This window comes from Toxorhynchites rutilus, chromosome 1 (assembly GCF_029784135.1).
Source record: "Toxorhynchites rutilus septentrionalis strain SRP chromosome 1, ASM2978413v1, whole genome shotgun sequence".
In the NCBI taxonomy this organism is placed as follows: domain Eukaryota; kingdom Metazoa; phylum Arthropoda; class Insecta; order Diptera; family Culicidae; genus Toxorhynchites; species Toxorhynchites rutilus.
Genome location: NC_073744.1, coordinates 15208722 through 15231684, shown reverse-complemented (window position 1 = coordinate 15231684; position 22963 = coordinate 15208722). Strand labels below are relative to the sequence as shown.

The 22963-nt window shown below is 37.2% G+C and overlaps 1 protein-coding gene across 4 annotated transcripts in view; it reads left to right on the top strand.

Annotated features, from left to right (window-relative positions):
• Positions 1 to 22963, top strand: part of LOC129762769 (tachykinin-like peptides receptor 86C) — a 181347-nt gene that overhangs the window by 40666 nt on the left and 117718 nt on the right. For all 4 annotated transcript variants that reach the window (XR_008740713.1, XM_055761306.1, XM_055761297.1 and 1 more), the window contains exons 3-4: positions 4603 to 4748; positions 17705 to 17918. Coding sequence is in view for 3 of the 4 variants with exons in the window: in XM_055761306.1 (XP_055617281.1) it covers positions 4603 to 4748; positions 17705 to 17918 (360 nt within the window). In the remaining variant the exon portion in view is untranslated. The remainder of the gene's footprint in view (positions 1 to 4602; positions 4749 to 17704; positions 17919 to 22963) is intronic.

Sequence of the window (22963 nt, the reverse complement as noted above, 5' to 3'; positions counted from 1 at the left end):
TTGACGCGTCACTCGAAGAGGAATGTTGAAGCGTAATTTCCCAAGTAAGTCAACACAATCGACGTGGTTTGTCAGAACATCAAATATGAGCATACGTTGAAGGAGTATTCGTCTGCTTGAAAGTGTCGGTAGGTCGATCAACATGCATCGGCTTTCATAAGATGGCAGGATCGTCCTATCCCTCCAGTTTAGGCGCCTTAGAGCATATCGAACAAAATGCTTTTGAATCCGTTCGATCCGGTTGATGTGAACAGCGTGATACGGAGCCCAAATCTGCACTCCATATTCTAATACACTGCGCACAAGTGAGCAGTACAACGTTTTCAAACTATACACGTCCTTTAAGTGATTTGTGGTGCGCTTCAGGAATCCAAGTATAGAATACGCTTTGGCCGCTACTGCGGCGATGTGTTCAGTGAATCTCAATTTGCTGTCGACAAGTATTCCAAGGTCCTTTACTGTGCTGGTACGTTTCAAAATTGTGTTTCCCATTTTGTAGTCGATAAAAAGCGGAATACGAGAACGGCTGAAAGAAATCACATAGCATTTGTTGGCATTGACTTCCATTCCATTTAATCGGCACCATTCCAATAGCGACTCGATGTCCATTTGAAGTGCGTAGCAATCCAGAGTCGATGTAACTACTCGGTAGAACTTTAAATCGTCAGCGTACAACAGCTTCTTAGATTTTAGCTTCGTGCAGAGGTCGTTAATGAAGAGAACAAACAGCAAGGGTCCGAGTATGCTGCCTTGAGGAACTCCGGACCGTATATGAACAGGATCAGAGCAGGAATCGCCTATCTTAACGAAGGAGATGCGGCCCGTGAGGTATGAACAGATCCATTGTGTAAGCCACTCTGGAAGTCCCATACGTCCGAGCTTCTCAACTACCAAAATGTGCGGTACCTTGTCGAAAGCTTTGGCAAAGTCCACATAGACAGCGTCAACTTGCTGTCGCATCTCCATTTTGTCTAGAAGAGTCGATACGTAGCTTAGCAAGTTGGTAGTGGTTGAACGTTTCTTCATGAAACCATGCTGGTCATTGGAAATGATGCATTTGGTAGACTGATAAAGTACATCATGCACCATGGATTCGAAGACCTTAGGCAGACAGTTGAGAATGGAGATCCCTCGATAATTTTCGACATCATGTAGGGAGCCAGATTTATGAATTGGTTTGATTGAGGCGCACTTCCAGAGCGTAGGAAAGCTCTTCTCATTGAATGAACGGTTGAATAAAATACTTATGGGTAGGGCTAGGGAATTTGCGCAATTTTTAACGAAGAACGGAGGCAGTTGATCAGGACCAGGGCCTTTTGATCCATCGATGGATTGTAGTTTTAGCAACACTTCATGGGGCGAGAAACTCATCCGGGGTACGTTGACATTATATTGCGGAATAGTGTTCAGGTAGGTTTCAGACAAAGGTGGTGAGTTGTTACTTGACACACTTTGAAAGAAAGACGAGAACATATCTGCAGATTCTTTTGACGTACTGGCGGTCATTCCTCGGTATCGTACGTTTTGTGGTATTCCTTTTATCATTTTCCGGTCGTTTATAAATTTCCAAAAATATTTCGGGTTTTCTTTCACACTATCTTCGACGCGATGAATATAGTCACGAAAACATTGTGCATTCAAAGAGTTGTATTGCGCCTCTATTTCATGCATTTCTGTTTTTCGTAACTCGTTCCTACATTTGAAAAATCGTTTCCTAGACTTGCGAAGACGATTTCGGAGATTTCGAAGGTCCGCATTCCACCACGGATGGTTCTTGTCAAATTTTCTTTTCCTTCTTCTCATTGGTACGCTGGTTCTTATAATCCGAAAAAGCTCGTCATAAAAACGGGCAGTCGCCTCGTCAACCGATTCTTCTTCCAGTATTTGATTCCAGTCAACTTGTCGAAATTCCTCATCCAAGGCAGTAAGATCACACCTACTGAAATCATAGCAGTCAATCTCCTCGTCGAGTATATGCTGCTCAACTTCCAGCTTTACGACGAACGGTTTATGATGCCTGTCCATCTTCATTAACGGGTTTGGCGGTTCGAAAACATCTGCACAAGCGAAGTTGCTGAATGCTAGTTGAATGCATCTCGTAAAGCGAAGGGTCAGTATTAGGAGGTAAGTACACGGCACACACAAAGATATTTCCATCCTTCATTTCAATACAGACAGCGGTTTGTTCCACCGCATCGCCTTCCACGACTGTAGAAGCGCTCTTTAGCTCGGTTTTGACGCCTATCAGCACTCCACCACCTCTGCTATATTGGCTGGTAGCAGAACTACGATCACGGCGATAGAGAGTGTAACGAGTAGTTAGTTCCGAGTCAAGTATATCATCTTTCAGCCAGGTCTCAGTAAAAACAACGACGTCGTAGTCACAGGCAGAGAGAGCAATGAAAAGATCGTTTGTTTTGGTCCGTAGCCCTCTAACGTTTTGGTAATTGCATTGCAAAAACAAATCCTTCCACTTTAAATGGCCCACCCTGTAGTAGTCCGATTCAGATGATCAATATATCAAATTAAAACCAAATAGCTTGTCTTCTTTAGAAAAATATTACACTCGCAAAAAAAATTGATTGCAATTATTGACTGTATTTGTTTTTTGCTGTTTACATGGCTTTGGACTAGAAGGTGCCATATTTTTTATGTTTTTTATGAATGCTGGGGTTTTTTTACGTAATACATCCTAAAAGCCTCCCTACTTTATACGTTGTTCTTGAGTTATGATTTTTCAAAGCTAAACGATGATCCGGAAAATCAATTTTTCCCCTTTTTTCCACCACAAAAAATTATTACTTTTGAACTACGGTTGAAGATAGAGGGCGTTATATTTTTTTAATATTTTTTTGAATAGCCGAGGTTTTTTACATAACATCTTCAGAAATCAGAGAGGTGTTTCCTTTTGTTTTTGAGTTATTATTTTTTAAGGTTAAAGTTGAAAGATAAAAAGAAAATCGTTTTTGGATCATCGGTTAACTTGGGAAAAACAACTCAACAACGCCTCACTGATTTTAGTATATATTATGTGAAAAAATCTCAGAAGAAATATAAAAAATATAGCGCCCTCTATTATCAACCGAGTAAACTATAAAAAAAATAAATACAATTAATAATTACGAATTCGAAATTACTATTAATTATATTTATAATATTTTTAAAATATTTAATAAACAAGTTAAATATTTTTGTAAACAAGACTATCTAAAAGGCTTTAATTTGATATGTCAATCATTTGAATAGGTTCAGTGGTTCAAAAGTTATGAACCACTAGAACCACTAACTTTTATATTCTTCACTACCAAAATGTTATTCAAATCCACTAACTTAGATGTTTCACATCTACATCCTGTACTAAATTTTCTCATCTTTCGAATGGAAGCAACCAAATCGTCCTACGTAGCGTACTGTTTGAAGTAGAGTCTGTTTGAAGAAAACAGAGCCTGGAAAAAAAGAAGTTCAATAACTCTGTCATTGTTGAATTCGAACATATGCCTAGATGGAATTTTTTTTTTATCGAATATGATCCTCAAACACCTTCTGAAATATTCCGAATATATGAAGTTTTTGCATATGAGAGAGGTATTTTATGACTTAAAGTGGATGAATCAAAAATTGAATTCTTCTTTCATATTTAAAAAAAAAAAATGGGTGGGTAACATCCATGATATAACCGCAAGGTTGACGTGGGACTACCGCTATCTTCATAAGCATATTTTTTGATTTGAAGTTCGTGTTAGGGAAACGCAGCTCGGTGAGAACAAAAATTCCCCCTACTTGCATGTATTTCCTTAGCGGATCCCCCCAGGCACATTGATTTTGAAGTCCGTGTTAGGGAAACACAGTTCGGTGAGACAAAAATACCTCCTCCTTGCATTTGTATTTGCGAAGCGAACTCCCACAGGTACATTGAATTAGAAGTCTGTGTTGGGGAAACCGTAAATCGGGCCATTCAAAACGTGGCAGTTAGGGCGTTTGGACAACGCTTGTCATTTTACAGTTATTCAATTGTTCATCTCATGCAAAGTAACATCATATTGATTGTGACAGACGCGTAGAAATATTAACTATCAATTGATGCAAACATTTTTCCGATCTATTAAGAAATGTTCGAGTTATAAGCATCCGAAATCTTTCATTTTTTCCTGCATGTTCTGTGTTTAGTTTTCAATTCACCCCCATATACTCCGGTTAGACGTAGTCCGACGTCAAAATAAAACAATATAAAACAATTTAAAAAAATAAGTTTTTTGATTCGATTATATACAGTGAACGAACATTGGAGACTGTATATAATCGAGTCCGCCCTGTAATGCTATTCACGAAATTTGAGCAAATAGAATCCTGTGGTGCAACTGAGTTGTGAGTGAGAACTGTGTGAGAATTGTCATCATTTAAATCAACTGACGACTAATGGGATCTGCGTTTTTCTGCTTGTCGGTTCGTACTTTGAGTTAATTAGGATGAAAAGGATATCAGAACCAGTTAACCAATTATTTTTTTTGGGCAATTTATTGCACGATTGAATCTTTCCCAGGAATAATACCATGTTGTATACAAATCTCACGTTATTTTTTTTAAATGATTTTCCGTTTGCAGAGAATTCATCACCGAGTGTCTGTTCCTAACCATCAAAAGTCCATACGAACTGCCTTGGCAATTAAAGACTGCATGGGGCGTCGTTTTTGGTGCTATGTTGCTGGTTGCCATCACCGGTAACAGTATCGTGTTGTGGATAGTTTTAGGTAAGTGAGAACTAGATAGATACATCATTCAAATGTATGTATTATTTCATAAGAAAGGCTTCAGGGAGTTTAGGGTAAATTTGTCAGTTATATAACAAGTAAATTTAATCAACTTAAACTTGACGCATTTCTTTTGATCGTGTATTTTGAAAAATTCTGAACACGCCTCATTTTGTTGGTGTGTGCGTGCAGAATGATGCCTCTATTTTCAATTTGACTTTTGCTCGTTAGTTATTAAAATTAAATAAGAAATGTTCAGCCATCAGTTATCTGTATGCACTAACAAATGTCTATTCAGATGAAGAATATTCTGTTCTTTAACGTTTGAACAGCTGATGTTTCTTTGTTTGGTTATGTCTTGTAAGCCCACCCGAAAGAATGGAGAATAAATTATTCTTCGCAACAACGCACGAAACTTAGGTTGTCGATTTTGCCATGATTGTACCACAGATGAAAAGCATTTGTGGGTTTGTTTGCAGCGAAAAAACGAATAGAAAAAACACTTTTGATTGTAAAAATGACACATAGTAGGATTGACAAACATTCTCTCCAATTATTCAACCACCTGTGGTGCACCAGGGCAGCACCAGCAGGATGCATAAATCTCTCGGAATATTCATGAATGTCGTCTACGGCACGACTTGGACGGTGAGTATCTATCAACCTCACGAAAAGCAGACAAACAGCGGAGAAACAGCCGCCATGCATGCAAATATCTTATTTTCCTCTTTCACCACAACCTAAGACAAGACCAGACAACTGGCTTCTTACTCTTCTTCGTCGTCCAAAAACGAAGCCATGACATGAAGATGCCAGAGCTGCCAAATATTATAAAATATCGGATTTTTCAAATTTCTATTTTAATGAATCGTAACATTTGGTTGGTGCGAATTCAATGATTATTGCATATTTTCAAATAGACAATCTCAAAAATATGCTTTAAAAGGATAAAATAAGTCTTTTAAATACCCATATCTATAATATAATCGTTTCCAAAACAAATTTGGGATTTTTTTTTTAGCAAATAAATCTAATCTGACAACCGTTACAGCGTTATGCAGATTCTCATTGTCTGAACCAAAACATTCTATCTTATTATATGAGCAGGAATACAACCAAAACAACGTTAGGAAGCCATTTTATTCATACAAAACGTAATTCAAAAATAAAAATGAAGTGTAAAGCCTTAAATTGTGAGCGAAGGACGGATACTCATCCTGAGTATAAATTTTATCGGTTCCCTCAAGACAAAAATATTCGGAAAGAATGGATTCGATTTTGCGTGAACAGTGAATTAGAAGTTCCATTCTTTGAAATCAAATCAAGCACAAGAATATGTAGCGTAAGTATTAAAAACTAATTCTAAAACATATCCTAATACTAGTATATATACAGGCTCATTTTGTTGATGGGAAATACAATGAAAATGGAGTTACGAAAATTCCGACCTTAGCTGCATCCGCGAATGAGGAATGGGAAGAGATACAAAGTATTGAGAACAATTATGATTTGGTTGACGTATATGAAGGAGATAAACAACTACAGGAAGAAATATTTCGTTTGAAACATCAAATTTCCAAGCTGAAAAGGTAGTGTGTCAAAAAACATGTTATTTTCTAATATTTTATATTGATGTAACCGTTAATAGAATTGTAAAACAATGGAAGAAAAAATGTGGATATCTGACCTCGAGAATTCGTGGAAAACAACCCTTGAAGAAGCTTTTCAGAGAAGATCAAATTAAGCTATTAACAGGAGAGGTTAAAAAAGTGAAACGTTGGTCCAATGAAACGATTACGGAAAATTTACAAATTCGGTTTGCATGTCAAGGTGGATACGACAAGCTTATTCAAAAAGGCTTCCCGTTCCCATCCACGAGGACTCTACTACGCCAAATTGAAGGAGTTCGTTTCAGTCCTGGTATGTAATTATAATCATATGTCTCATCGCATGTTAATATATGAAATGATATTTTGTAGGTATTCTTGAAGATATATTCGAGCTGCTACAACATAAAGTCTCCACAATGTCGGTTGAAGAAAAGGACTGCGGATTGGTTCTAGACGAAATGAGCATAGACGAGGCAAATGAGTTTTGCCAAAATACGAAGCAGTTTGTTGGAACAACAACGCTTCCTATGTCCCAAACTTTAGCCTGTAAAGCTTTGGTGTTCATGCTAGTTGGAATCGCAGCGCGCTGGAAACAGGTGGTTGCTTTCGAGTACACCGGCAACTCTATACAAAAAGAGTTTTTGAAGAATGCTGTATTGTCTGCAGTTTCAAGAGCAGAGGGAATCAGTTTGCGTGTCCATTTTATAACAACAGATTCCGGGTCCGAAAACCAGCGCATGTGGAAGGATTTGGGGATCGATATTCGTCGCAAAAATGAGACATTAAATGCTGCGATACCTCATCCAAACGCTGAGAACAGAATGCTAGAGGTCATACCCGATCCCGTACACGTATTTAAAAATACAGTACATGGCTGGTTGAACAATGTCTACCTGAAAGTTCCGGATTGGTATGTTCGTGAAAAAAAGCTAACATCCAATATTGTTCATCGAGACCATTTAACCACAATCGTGAACTCCGAAATAAACAACACGTTGCGGCTTTGTCACAGACTAACGGCCTCGGATGTGTGCTTTGACAACAGAACATCTTCAATAGATAAAATGAAAGTATGCAACGCAACAAAATATTGCAACAGGACGGTGGCTGCAGCATTGAAGTTTCATGCGGAAATACGAGAATTACCGGAGCTTCTTACTACCGCATGCTTCATAGAAGACTTTGCTCGATGGTTCGAGCTTATCAATAATAGGGCAGAAGAAAAAGTATTTTGTTTGAATGATCCTATGAAATATGACGAGGATATCGCTCATCTGAAGACCATGGTGCGGTTAATGTATGATCTCCAAGTAGGACACGGACATTGGAAACCATGGCAAACAAGTGTAATCGTTTGCACGAATGCAATTGTGAGGTTGACAGATCGGCTTTTGCATGAAGGACACCCACAAATATTTACATCGCGGTTCGTCCAAGATTGTCTGGAGAGTCTTTTCTCATTGATTCGTGCAAAGCAACGACGCCCAACTCCATTGCAATTCAGCAATAACTTGAAAATTGTGACTCTTTCGCAATACATGACCGTAGTACCGAATGCTTCGTATACAGCCGATACACAACAACATCTTATTGGATTGATAGATTTGCTATCAAAGCGGCGTGAAGAATGTTCAACCCAGAAATTGATGGACAATGAAGCAGCATCGACATCATATCGAATTTCAGCTTCATCTAATTCTAGTGATAATGTGGATGATATGAATATTGAATTCGACTATGAGTACACCGTCGATGAAGCGAAAACTTTTCTCCACAGAACAGAACAAAATTCGTTGTTCTATATAGCTGGTTTCATCATCAAAGAAATTATTCAGCGGGAAAGAACATGTCAGCAGTGTAACAAGAGATTGGTAGTCAGCAAAACACAACCTAGATTGTATCAACCGTCTCTTTTTTCATATTTGCGAGCTACAGCTTCTAACTCTCCCATCTGCATAGTGAATGATGAGACTTTTAATTTCTTCTTAGCAATGGAAATTCTATTCCGAAATATGAAATCGCATTTGGAACCTAACGAAGCTGATTTGCCGAAGAAAATGGCAGGAGAAATGTATGTTTTGCCATCCACTTTATTCCATTGTGAAAAAACAAGGAATGACATTATAAAAAAATTTATATCTTTTCGTTTAAAAAGCGGAGAAAACAAAAAAACAAGGAAACGAAAATTTGATAGCAGGAGCATGGCATGGTAGAAATAAAATATATTAGTATCAGAAACCAAATAGATTATTATTAAACTAAACTTATGTCCATTTCCATTTTAGTGTTGTCCGAAAACTCATTTTTTCCACTTTTTCCCAAAAATGACTTTTTCAAAAAATCATAACTTTTGAACCTCTGAACCGATTCAGATGATCAATAAATCTAATTGAAGCCAATGAGGTAGATTTTTAATAGAAAAAATATTGAAAAAAGTATTGAACTTGGAAAGAGGGTTCTAGAGAGGTGTTTTTTCGTTTTAGAGTCATTATTTTGTAAATTTAACATGTTTTAAGTCTTCGTTCAATATTCTTATGTGACTAGACTAGACCTATGCGACTAGAATCCTATCTTTCCGGTAAGTGTGATATTTTTTCAAAAAAGATTGGCTTATTGGCTTCAATTTAATATGTCGATCATCTCAATCAGTTCAGTAGTTCAAATGTAATAAATTTTTGCAAAAAATTATTTTTGGATAAGAGTGGAAAAATGATTTTACGGACGACCGGTTAACTTTGAAAAGTCACTCAAAAACACAAAAAAGCCTATCTGATATCGAGATATGTTATGTAATAAATCCTCAGCTTTCAAGAAAAAACATAAAATATAAAAACATAAAAACAAAAAACATAAAAATAACAAAAAACAACTACAATCAATAGTTACGAAAACAAAATTCGATTTCTTGGCAAGCCTAATATTTTTCCAAAAAAGATTAATTGGCTTCAATTTGATATATCGATCATCTAAATCGGTTCAGTGATTCAAAAGTTATGAATTTTTAAAAAAGGCACTTTTAGGAAAAAGTTGAAAAAAATGATTTTTCGGACCACCCACATATATATATATATATATATATATATATATATATATATATATATATATATATATATATATATATATATATATATATATATATATATATATATATATATATAAATTTTTCAATTCAATCAAAATATAGTAACAAAATAATTAGGTAAAACGTGTATACAATTCCTTCACATTTCCTCTAAACTAAGTATCGTAATATCAATTAAATTCATTTTTTTTCTAAATTCAATACAAACCCAACGTAATTTATTTTTATTGGCAACACTGGAAAAATCGACTTTGTTTACAAAATTTATCGAAATCGACCAATCAGAAATCAGAACGACTGACAGAAATTTGGTCCGTATCTGACAGAAATTTGGTCCGTAAAAGACCCCCTATTGTCTGATCTTATCTTAGACCACAACAATGTAACCGCCAGTGTTGCCACACGTACAGATTTATATGGAAAGGTACAGATTTTTTCGTTATTTTTGGTGCAGATTCTGTACGGTATAGATTACAGATTTCCGTCAAAAAATACACATTTTTTCCGCGTATGAAATTTCTCTCGAAAAATTTATTGAATGATAGTACGCAATCTAAATTTAGAAAGACTATGTATAAGCATCATCAAACACGCGAGTGGTTCGAGGCTAGCAAATGTCAATGTACATTGTAGTGAGTAAATCTAAATATAAAGTAAGCAAGTAAATATAATATTTTCTAGTAAACGAATGAATATTTTTTTCATATATCATTATTTTTCACTACAATGAATAATTCCAATGGTACAGATTTTTTGAAGAAAAATTACAGATGAAAAAGATTTTTTCCTTTCTGGTACAGTTTACAATGTGGCAACACTGGTAACCACCCTTATGATACGTGGTGAAATGTACCATGCGGATTTCCTTCCATTGTCAGCCTCCAGTTTAGTGCGAGTGTTGAATCTGAACCTCCCCTTATTCGACTCTATTGTCAGGAGAAACTATTGTGTAAAACGATATGATTTCACGAAGCAACTTTCTTCATGATTCCATGTTCCAAGAATTGCTGCATTGGAATTGAAATTTAGTGTCACGTGTTGTGGTGAACTAACAGTGGTTTATGTAAAAGTACTTTACTAAAACAAACGATTGATTATATAACACTTGGCTAATGATTAGCATAACGTGTATGTTAATATGTGTGCATGTTGGGACTTTTAGAGGGTTCAAGCTAACGAAACAAATTCATTGATCATGTCCCTTGTCCACGCAAACGCGATCGGAAACACCTGTCACCCTCCGCTGCAAGCCGCCTTTTTATTAATAGCTGCTCTCACGCTTCGTCGAAGGCATCCATCACTTCTAATGGAGCTGCCAAGAAGCTTGCCGCTTGCCACCCACCATCAATCATTCTAGAGAGAATCCATGAGAAGACAGTTTAGTAGCCAGCCTAGAGTTGGCACTTACCTCGCCGAAAATGTTTGCCGGAAGTAAATTAACGCTGTTTGATCTGGAACAGCCCTTGCAGGGAATACATCAGATTGTTTTGTCACAGATTTTCGTGAAAAGTTTATTCCTTATCGTAAAATATTAGACCTGTTATTTTTATTTTTCTCGTTAGGGTGACCATTTCCGTTATAGGGTGGCTCGAAAAGAATATTTCATTTTTTCTAAAAATTATTTGTTTCAATCAATCATAACTTTTGAACTACTGCATCGATTCAGATGATCGACATTTAAAATTAAAGGCAATTAGCTGGTCTGCCAGGGAAAAATGATTTTTCGGACCGTCGGTTAATTTTGGAAAATCAAGAACAAAAAATAACGCCTCTCTGGTATATGGATATGTTATTTAAAAAATCCTCAGCTTTCAAGAAAAAATATAAAAAATAGCGTCCTTGGTGACGACACTATAAAAACTATAAAAAACAAATACAATCAATAATTACTAAATCAAAATCCAATTTCTTTTCAAGTATAATATTTTTCCAAAAATGACTAACTAATTCGAGTTGACGGCGGAATGGTGTCGACATCTGGATACGATATTAGTTTGTATAAGGCCAACTATTCTCTATCAGATAAGTAAGCCCTAAGGCAGTTTTAAATTGCTAAAATTTGTATGAAATTTTTTTCTTTGCGTTATTTACCTACTGGAATTACGTTGTTCTGACCCTAATTTGGACTATTTTCTATTAATTTTCAGATATTCTCACCAAAACTTACCATTATAATATAAAATTATCTTTAGACACTATTCTTGTATGATATTTTTTCACTAATTGCGAGCAAAAGTGATTTTAATTTACATGGAGTACTAATTTGATTCGGGAGAAATAATTTTCATTCATAATTTTAATTTTAAAAGTGTGTACAAATATTTATGGGTTCAACTATGCAACTCATGACATCAATGCAAACAATGATGCTAGAAATGTTGCGCAGCCAGCAACTTCTCATCTAAATTGCAATGTTCAAAATATTTTTTTTGAAAATCTGCTATTGGAATGCAAATGGGATACATAACCATTTGAATGAAATTAAACTATTCTGGAACCAACATGACATTGACGTTTTTCTTATCAATGAAACTCATCTGACGGATCACTACAACATCAGAGTCACGGGGTATGATTTCTATGGTACAAATCACCCGGGTCAGCAAGAGGAGGGGCTGCGGTCCTCATCAAACGAGATATTCCACACTATTTATGGCACCGTCACAGTACTCTAAATATCCAAGCAGCGGCTGTGTGCATCGAGAGTAAATCAGAGAAATTAGTACTAACAGCACTCTACTCTTCACCGAACCACCACCCTTCGGAGGAGGAACTGAAAAACTTCTTCTCACTTCAAGGGCACCGTTTATCCGGACCTGCTAGATTTCGCTGTCACAAAAATATTAATAGTAAAAGAATTAGATCGAAGCTTCTTCTTGACTTATCATCTGATCACTCACCAATACTCCTGGAATACTTCATAGAAAAGGAAGCGAAGCAGACGTCATCTAATCTCACTAACTTTCCAACTAACTGGATAAAATATAAGACATATATCTCCTCTAACATTCTCGATCTACCTCTGGATAACGAACATCATATCGAGGACGTATTTAACCAGCTCAGTGTACTCATGAAGAAAGCTGCGGAGATAGCTAGCCCACCTATAAAGACACAGAAACACAAAAAAAAAATTACTGCCTCCCACATAAAAGCAGCAGTTGCAGAAACGACTTAGTCGTATCTGGCAAAACAAACGATCGCCAGAATCTAAAAACCAATTCAATATGGCACAACGTAAATTAAGAAAGCTATTACAAGACGAGAACGACCTCAGTTACAGGTCCCGCCGTTTAGAATGCCATCTGGTAATTAAGCCAGAAGTGACGATGAGAAAGCAGCAACTTTTGCAAACCATCTTCAAAAAGTTTTCACTCCGAATCAATCGGGACCCAATCAAGAAACGCTCGAATTTTCTGGTGCTACAAACCAAAACAAAATGAAAATCAAACATCGGCTGGTGAGACATGTTATCAAAAATCATATCAATGTGAAAAAGTCAGCCGGCATTGACCACATCAACGGAAATATGATCAAGGAACTACCTGACCTAGCAATTAAACATTTCACGAGAAATTTCAACGCAATGACCCATATAGGATATTTCCCACAAGCATGGAAAATTTGGACCATATTTATGATTCCTAAGCACCTTGCACCTTACCAGACTGGTAATGTCCAAGGCGCCTCTATATATACCAGGTGAAACAATCATATGAAATGCACTTTCACCCATATTGGAATTGCTGTCGGTATTATTTACAAACAGCATCAGAACGCTGCAGGCGGCTCTCTACAAACCTCTTATTCGAACGATGCCTACTATGTTCGGCTTTCGCGAATTTATGTGAAAAAGAAGGGATGTTTTTGTAGAATTTCATGCTCATTTCCACTACTCTCGCATGTGAAAATACAAAAATGGCGTATCCTAGCAAAAACAAAACAAACAACCCCCACTCCACAAATCGTAATAACCTTCTTATTGAAGTGATGATGTTGCTTCACCTGTTATACATTGATATAAGCACCTTGGTCGTGTCATGACATACACAAATGAAGGTGAATATGAAATGGGTAAATATATAGCAGTTATGATCTTCTTTTCATAATTTTCTAGTCCCATGAAATATGTGTGAAATGAGCAAACTTCATTGTTGTACTCTTCAAGAGCACTGAATAAGGGAAACCGTCATTGCGTGATTTGACTGTTGACTGTTCACTGTATTAATCCATTTTATGTCAAGCGTTCGAAAAATCGAACAGCAACGTTGATATTTTTCAAGGCCTTGGGAAGCAACCATATGGTAAAATTTTGGCATCAACCGATAACTTAGTTTATTAGATACTACTTATTATTAGTTTCAGTCAATTTTGTATAACTTTATTGGACAATAAATTCGGTTTGAAGCAACTTTGTGCGAAAAGTACATAACCTCACAAAACTTCATAAAATTCAAAAATATATAAACTTTTCAACAATATTACTTTGATAATAGATCACATATTGTGATGTAGGGAAAAAAATCGTTTAAATGAACCTCCTACAGGAACAAAAATGTATGTTTTGAACAATGTTTTTGTTTGGCGATTTTTTGATTTTCTGTCTTTTTTCGGAAAACGGAAAAAAAAATTCTTGAAGGTAGAGGTTTCTGTAACGCCAATAATCAAAATAACATCAATGGCTTTTGTTAAAAAAATGATTTTTACAGTACCGAATTTATTAATAATACCGTGGTTAACTATTCGCCGTGTATGTTACTAAATATGACATATTAATGACATACGATGTGATGAATGCTAATTAGAGAGACATGGTAGGTCGAGTCGATTCCGAATCACGATACGCATGACGCAATCCATGACACGCATTGTAGCTGATGTTTAGACGTGGATTTAGGAGTTTACATACAGCCCCGTTGAAGAGATTTGAATAGGCGCTCTTCGTGCAGCCGAGATCGAAAAACAACATGTTAAAGTCTAACAGAAGTTAGCTAGTTTCATTGATTATTGCGATGTTGTATTTTTTTTATAGAAGACGCTTCGGCACTTCGGCTGACTGTTTTATTTTTAACTAGCTAACCCGGCAAACTTCGTCCCGCCCATTTACTTGATTAATTCTCGAGTAATGCAGAAATTTGTGTTTTATTTGTATGGCAGCCACCCCTAAGAGAGGGGGGAGGGGTATCTAACCACCATAGAAACATTCATTGCACCCTAAAGTTTCCATATGCCTAATTTGGTTTAATTTGCTTGATTAATCCTCGGGTAATGCAAAAATTTGTGTTTCATTTGTACGGCAGCCCCCTCTAAGAGAGGGGGAAGGAGTATCTTAACACCATAGAAACATTTATTGCATCCTAAAACCTCCACATGCCAAATTTGGTTTCAGTTGCTTGATTAATTCTCGAGTAATGCAGAAATTTGTGTTTCATTTGTATGGCAGCCCCCCCTTTGAGTGGGGGAAGGACTGTCTAACCATCATAGAAACATTTATTGTACCCTAAAACTTTCACATGCCAACTTTGGTTTCGTTTGATTGATTAATTTCCGAGTAATGCAGAAATTTGTGTTTCATTTGTATGGCAGCCCCCCCTTAGAGAGGGGGGAGGGGTCTCAAAATATCACGAAAACCTTCCCCGGCCCCAAAAACCCCTACATACCAATTTTCATGTCGATCGGTTCAGTAGTTTCCGAGTCTATAAGAATCAGACAGACAGACAGACATCACTCCATTTATATATATATATATATATAAATATATATATATATATATATATATATATATATATATATATATATATATATATATATATATATATATATATATATATATATATATATATATATATATATATATAAGATAGATAGATAGATAGATATAAAAAATAATCAATGAAAAATTAAAAAAAAGAAGAAGGGACGATTAAGTTCGATTCAAAATTAGAGAGTTTGAATTCTTGGGTAAGGCAATATCGCGTGATATCTTCGTTCTTTCTTCTTCCAGGATTTCCGGAAAATGAATAAAGTCTACAATCACTCGAATTTACAAACATTTCAAGTCAAAGCTTCGTGTTTCACATGAGTATCATTTGTTCCCATTGCTCATGTCCAGGACATGTCATGTCTATAGGCAAACTAGGGGATGGTTATATTTGTGGTATAACCGCAAGGTTGACGTAGGACTGCCGTTGGTTTAGTGATAATTTGTTCGAAGTTATTCAAAGTTTGAAGCATATCATTTCCAATAGACAAAATATCTGTCGCTTTCAATCAGTCTATATGAATGTTGCGCTCGCTCTTCCTTCCTCACAATACCCACCTACTATTTGGGAATTATTGAGTAAACATCGTTTGTCGGCGAGCGTTGAGCGGGAATGAATTGTCTTTCTCAAGAATAAGTTTCCGAAATATAATATTACGAACTAGATCGAAGAAATTACAAAAAAAAGTATTTGATCGCAGTAGTTCAAAACTCTTTCGCTTGAAAGTAATATTCAATTCTAAGAAGAACTGGATTTGATTAACTGTAAACAAAATCCCTCGTTTCTTCTTGTTGCTCACCTTCTTCACAGTAGTAGCTTTGATAAATTCAGCAGCGGCTGCAGTTCCACGGTAGAAGCAAAAGATTATTTGCCTTTATTACTGATGTATTATCACAGCGTCTTGGTTGCGATCGTATTCACCGGTGGTTGGTTGCTACTTTTTTCGGCTCTTGAATGATTTTCGCCACTAGACCACGGCTTATATATAGCTCTTGTTGACTAATGAATCAATAAGAGTTGAGAGACAAACTAGATGTGAATAAACTCTCTGAGTTTGAATCCTCCAGCAACTGAGCGATAAGTGCTCGAAGCTAGATGGTTTTCGCGATGCCAAAGATTTTTCGTTCTTCATTTTGTACGCTCTATAGGTACGAAAAAGATGTAATCTCACGTTAGAACAATAGTTTGTTACAACATATAACGTTTTGGTGTCACACCAACACCAAAACTGTAGAAAACAAAATAATCTCTTTCGCTTCAATGTTCTAAGAAGTTCTAAGAAGAACTGGCGGGTTATTTGTTAGCAGCGATGACATTGTTTCGGTTTCTTCTTGGCGCTTGTCTTCTCCCTCGACGCTCGACTATCGACGCCCACCGGCAATCGATGCTAGGCTAGATGACCACCAAACGAAAAGGTTTGCGTGTGTGTGTGTGTGTGGCGGCTGTCTCCAATACCCAGCCTTTACCTCCTCAAACGGAAACCTTTAACAAGGTTGGTGCTTTCTTGGTCGCCCTTGTAGCGGTACCATTCTTCTCCCCGGAGGAATCTCTTCCGACCTCAGGGGGAATCTTTAACGAACCCGACGCACCAATGCCGTTAGTTTGCACAAACAGGCTCTTGGTGACACCGTTCATCAGTGCTTTCTTGATGAACGAAGTTAGCTTCGCCACGGCAGCGATAACATGCTCCAACCGCTATACAATTATAACTAAGTGGGTTTCCGAGTGGGCGTCGGCATTTTTAATCTATTGAAACACCATTTCGTTTAGTTGGTAAGGAGGTATTAACGCTCAAAATTTTGTCGTTTCGGCATAGCGCTATCGTTTCCGAAACATTGATCTTACTTCCCAGTACAGAAATGAAGGACATAGTCCTACGTCGAAAAGTATGAATCAATGGATAGAAATGTGTAAAAAAATAAATTTACTCAGTAGAAGAATGCAATTTTGTTGAGGCTCACAGTATAATATTTCGAAATCATCCATCATCGACACCGTCCATCGTTCATCATGCTTTCGACTGAACCGGGGCTAATTGCTTTTGTATCCTTTCCGGTTCGATTATCATGTCCCCCCTGTTTCGAGCAAACTGTTTTTCTCACTCACAACAAACAAGAAAAAAAAGTTATTAATGGACTTGTTGGTAATATCGAATGGTGTATAAATGAAACAGGAGAAAAAAAAAGTATTAAACTTTTTCCATTAAATGCGAGAAGTCAAATAATTGCTTTGATCCGCTCAATGTAGGATAGATCCTGGCGTTGCAAATTGAGTACTTTCGTTTTTGATGTTGATGCTGAAAGCATTAATACCTTTACTAAATATGAAAAAGCGCGCGCTTGTTTTTTCCTCGACCATTTAAATGGACAATATTTCAAAAGGTATGAAAGTTATCAATATTCGTTCAAAGAGAATCGGACCGATATTCGAGCGATCAACGCTTGACAACAATTTTCACAATAGATAATGAAAGTATTGCTTCTTTTTTGTTTTCTGTTACAGCGCACCGCCGGATGCGAACCGTCACCAATTACTTCCTGCTGAACCTGAGCGTGGCGGATTTGCTGATGTCCTCGTTGAACTGCTCGTTCAACTTCATCTTCATGCTCAACTCGGACTGGCCGTTTGGGGCAGCCTACTGCACGGTCAACAACTTCATCGCCAACATGTCGGTGGCGTCCTCGGTGTTTACCCTGGTGGCCATCTCGCTGGATCGGTGAGTAATGCTTCGGGAATGTTTCGGGAAGAATTAATACACTTGCTGGGTGCAATTATTCGCAATCTTCCCCTCGTTACGATTTAATTGTACTTCCCGGTAGTTTAATTACTCGTCGCCCATTGGAGCAAATTCATTTGAGTGATGTCATCCCGGTTTTACGCCCCATCTTTTGGGCGTTGGGATGAAATCGGTCGCCTTTTCCCGAATATTATGAGAGTTTAATTAAAACAACAGTAGAATTTTAATGGGGATCACTTTCACTTTACGATGGGGAAGGTAAGAAAGGCTTTGTAGTCTTTATGAGTAAAATTTTCATTTGGCGCATTTCTTTTATTTCCGGTTATTATCATCAGAAGGTCATTACAAAGTTCGTAGCCCTATGGGCGTAATCCTATTTTATTCACTGGTCTATGTTACCAATTTTCGAGTCGTAAATTACCTTGACGGAGAGTTTTACGTTTGATTGAAAAATAATCGTTTTTAAAGTGTTTTTTATTTATTTTACCAGTGGAGTGCTGTCCGAATCATCACGAAAAAAGAAGAGTGAACTCGAGAATCTAATCATTCCTTCTGTAACATGACAGATGACAGCAACCGTAGTCATCATAGTAACCTAGGGCTTTTTTATGAGTTCCATGGGAAGTGCTGGGCTGTTGTTGTCATTGTCATTGCATTTCATGGCAGATATTTGTCATCGCTTCAACAACCGCTCCTGCTGTGGTTGTCATCAGACGTCTGCAAGAAAGCTGACAACACGGGATTTCCGACAGGGCCAACAAAAAGCTACAGTTTATCTTTCCTTTCCTGGTGCTACTTTCTCTCGTCGACGAAATACGTTTGTGTCGCCGTGCCAATTAAGCTTTGTTGTGGTATTGGTTTGGGTGTAGTGTTATATAAGATGGAATAAAGGTGGAATAAAGTTGCGACCACGGGAATAATAAATTATTGCTAGGTGTATAGTTTCGAGCATCATGGATTGAAAGTAATAATTTTCATTCGTTTGTCAGCAGGAAGTGACAGCTTGCTTTTGACAGATTTCTCCTTTGTCTGAATTTCATACCAGGATTCTAGTTTAACGTCTAATGTAACATTTTTCGCTTCAAGGCTTCAACTTCAAACTAAAATCACGGTACAACAGTTTGATTGGTTTTTCAGAGTTATTATTGGCAATAAGAACGGCAATGGCAATGAGAATAAATTGAAAATTCCTAGCGCCATTCAGTGTGTTTGTTTTGCAATTTATATTGGTTCAGGCCAATCATGGAGAGCAACTACGCAGTGTAAAGTCAGCTCGGACTGAAGCTCCTGTAGACCTCTGTATACCGTGTATGATGTGCTGAAACGATTTCGTGAACGTACAACAGTTGTTCGGATGGCTCATAGGACGCGTCGTGGTGGAACTTACATCCGATCCTAAGTTGAGGTTGAAGGTATTCAGAACAATTAAGGCAAAACCGGGACTCTCGGACTAAGATATCGTTTAAAAACACAACTCTAACCAAAGTACCATCCGGAGAATCGAAGGCGAAGGTTATCGTTATTTCCGTACCTGCAGCCAACCAACCTGTGTGGATGGTGAATGTAGTCTCCCATTAACATCTGAAATATTCCTCATGAAATGCGCAGCCTACCCTCTTATACATACCGTGTCTATGCGACGCAGCCCTGTCATACATATTTCGCCCGCTTTGAAGGTTGCCCCAGCCCTGCATCATCCAACCAAATCACGCAGCACCAGTTCTCGTCCTCTTTTCTCATTCGGACTGCGGACAAGGTAAGTCGTGTTCTCTACGAATGTCTAGAAATATATCCAAAATGGCTGTGATTTTATTGGTGAAAACCACACACAACCAGGACGCTGAAGCAAATTATCGTGGTCAAAAAATGCGAGAGTTGTACAACAAGGCTTTGACGAAGAACGAAGGATGCCTGAAACTAAACGTACGTGAAGATAGATTTTCCAGACCTTAAATTCTATAAGGCAATTGCCAGAGGAGATGTCCCCAGCAAATTTAAGTTTGTTTTTGCTGATAAATTTTCCAAGAAGTCCTTGATTTTGGAAAGGGGTTTTCAGCTGTGGACAAAAATCAAGGTTCTCGTCACAAACAAGTCAATGAACTCCAAAATGTATGGCGATGATTGCCTGCTGAAATGTTTTCTTCCGTTTTTTAATGCTCACGAATGTCCGGTGAAGCTTCGACCAGATTTGGCAAGTTGCCAATACAGTCGAGAGGTGTTTCAGTGGAACCGTGACAATAGGGTTGATCACATTGAAAAAGACCTCTATCCTTCCAATTGCCCCCAATTCCGCCTTATCGAAAAATATTGGACAATTGTCAAGCGGTTGCCTAATTGCAAATTTAGGTTGGTGTCCGCCTAATTGGTTGCGTGTCGAACGATCATGAGTTCATAACTCAGGGCTCCCAACTGACCAGCTTCGTGCGTTATTCTAGCTACTACGACCACACAACAATCATCATGTGACGGTAATCCCAGTCCCTTACCGCTCACATTACGGTCTGCTGCAACGGTAATTGGTACTATTAATAACACAATAATGGACGCCATATATCTACAGTCCCGCTGTGAACAGTCCAACTGTGAACATTCGAACAATAGGAATATTCTTACGCCAAAAAATGCGACATGTGTATCGATAGAATGGAAATACTGTTACGCCTAAATGGCTACTGTGTAATAGACAAAACAAATGTTTATCGATAGATAGGAATACTCTTACATGTAAAATCGGCTTCAGTGTATATACAACGAAAATGTACACGAACAAATTCGACTCTGTTACAGCTGAATTGCTTTATTAGCCTAATAGAATAAACAGATGGAATAGAACAATATTGTTAAGTGGACATTCGATGAGGGTGACCAAAGTGACTCGGGATGCTGCAGACATGAAAAGATCGTGGAAAAAATTGTCGCTAAGGTTTACAAGCAGAAAGTTCAAACTTTGATAGAGGGTATCCGAAGAAAAGTACGAAAATTTATCAAAACTGTTACGGAATGTTTTTTTCAATATTTTTTCTGAGAAGAACTTATCTGAGCTTTGATATAAAAACATTTTTTGTACCTTTTACCATCCCGAGGTACAACTGTTTTTGTGATCCCGGATTTTAAATGGATCAAGCTGTACACTATACAAGACAATATTTGTTCACAATTTCATTGTAGTAAGTAAGTATCTCGCCGATAATTATCACAATCAATTATCCATACGTAATTACGTGTTCAACGTTAATTCCAAAAATATATATATGCTGCTTCGTGAAGCCGAATCAATTTTGAGATGCATTTATAATTTGTCGGATTTTCCAAATGGAGGACATCGAAAATGTTAATTGAATTAATGTATCTGCCATGTACCACGGGTACATAACGTTCCAATTTTCATCATCAGTGACCATTTCCCGATAGATTGTCACTGAATTTATCATTGTTTCACGTTTTCTGGTCAGGTATTTTTGGAGCCGGAAAGACCGATGAAATTTTCCGCGTCGTGTCATTATTGTTCATCCTCGCATGACAATGACGGATCGATACGCGTCTAAGTTGCAGTTCATTTTAAGGGGGGACCCCGGTCTGGAAAATCGAAAAAATCGAATTTTTGTTTTTATGCATTTTTGGAAAGCTTATGCCCTCAGAAATGTTGTCCTAAGAGGATTTTTCGATATTTGATTTTGTTGGAAAGTTACAGCCAAAAGTATTAAGTCACATCAAGTGATATAGAACTGCTGTACGATTTTTTAAACACGTTTTTCTCGAAACCATGTTTTTTTCATCTGGTAGTATCGATATCTCAGGATCTACTCGACCGATTCGGCTTATTTATTTATCAGCATATTTAAATAAATTATCTAAAGCGTTACATAACCGTTTTTTGATATCTCTTTATTTCGATTTTTTATGAGCTTCTAAACTGCGATTTTTCATTGAAAAAAACTCCGATACCACCACCAGCTGTCAACAGCGTAATAATCATCATTCGTGCACTCAAAAAAAAACGTCTTCGTCTATATCTTAAATAATAACTAAAATACTCGAACACTTCACTTTATTGCTAACATCCGAGGAAAAATCACGAAAGTTCATTATTTTTCGACCATCCAGACAGGGGTCCCCTTTTAATTAACCACACACTCTTCGGCTATATCATCATATTTCGGTTTCTTCCTTCCACCCTCAAAGCTGGTACTTGCTGCATATTTGGACACTTTGAGTGTCTCGAAAAGACTACCGATCCAAATAATATAGGCTTCGAAAAGCAATGCCATTTCGGTTCATGCGAATTCTCTCGGGAATAAATTGTACAGGGTCTTTCAGATTAAACGCTCACGCAACAAATTTTAATAACTTCTATAAAAGTGAATAGATTTTTATTTTTAAAAAACGAAAATAAAGCTTATTTTAGGACATTTTCGATGTGACCACCCCTTTTTTCGATAACGCTTTTTAAACGGTGAATAAAATTCTTCATGCACCACTCTAACATTACGACTTCGATGCTGGTGAAAATCCGAGTTATTTCTTCTTTAAGTTCCTCCAAATTTTGTGGCTTATTAACATAGCCACGGTCCTTCACGTACCCCCAGAGGAAGTAATCGACGACGAGAAATGTTGAATTTCTTATCATAAGAGGACAAAGTTTCATTAAGGCTCCGGTTGCTCCAGTAATACGATTTTACTGGAAATACACGTTCTTGTAAATTGTACATCTTGACACTAGAAACCATCCGATCAGACTGAACAAGTAGCCGAATATCATCGTCCCGAAGTTGGGAATTCGGCGTTACCATCGACGGAGTGAAAAAAAGTTCTTATAAGGAGCTATTCGTTTTATTTGCGTGAGCGTTTAATCTGAAAGACCCTGTATTTAAACCAACAGATACCTTGTTTGAACAAATAAACAGAATGGATACTTCCTACGTATTTTTTTCTTTTCTAATAAATGATTCAATTTTCAATATCTGTATCGTTCTTCTTCCTGCAAGCATATTGTAATTGTGCTTTGATGTTCATTCCACGATGTG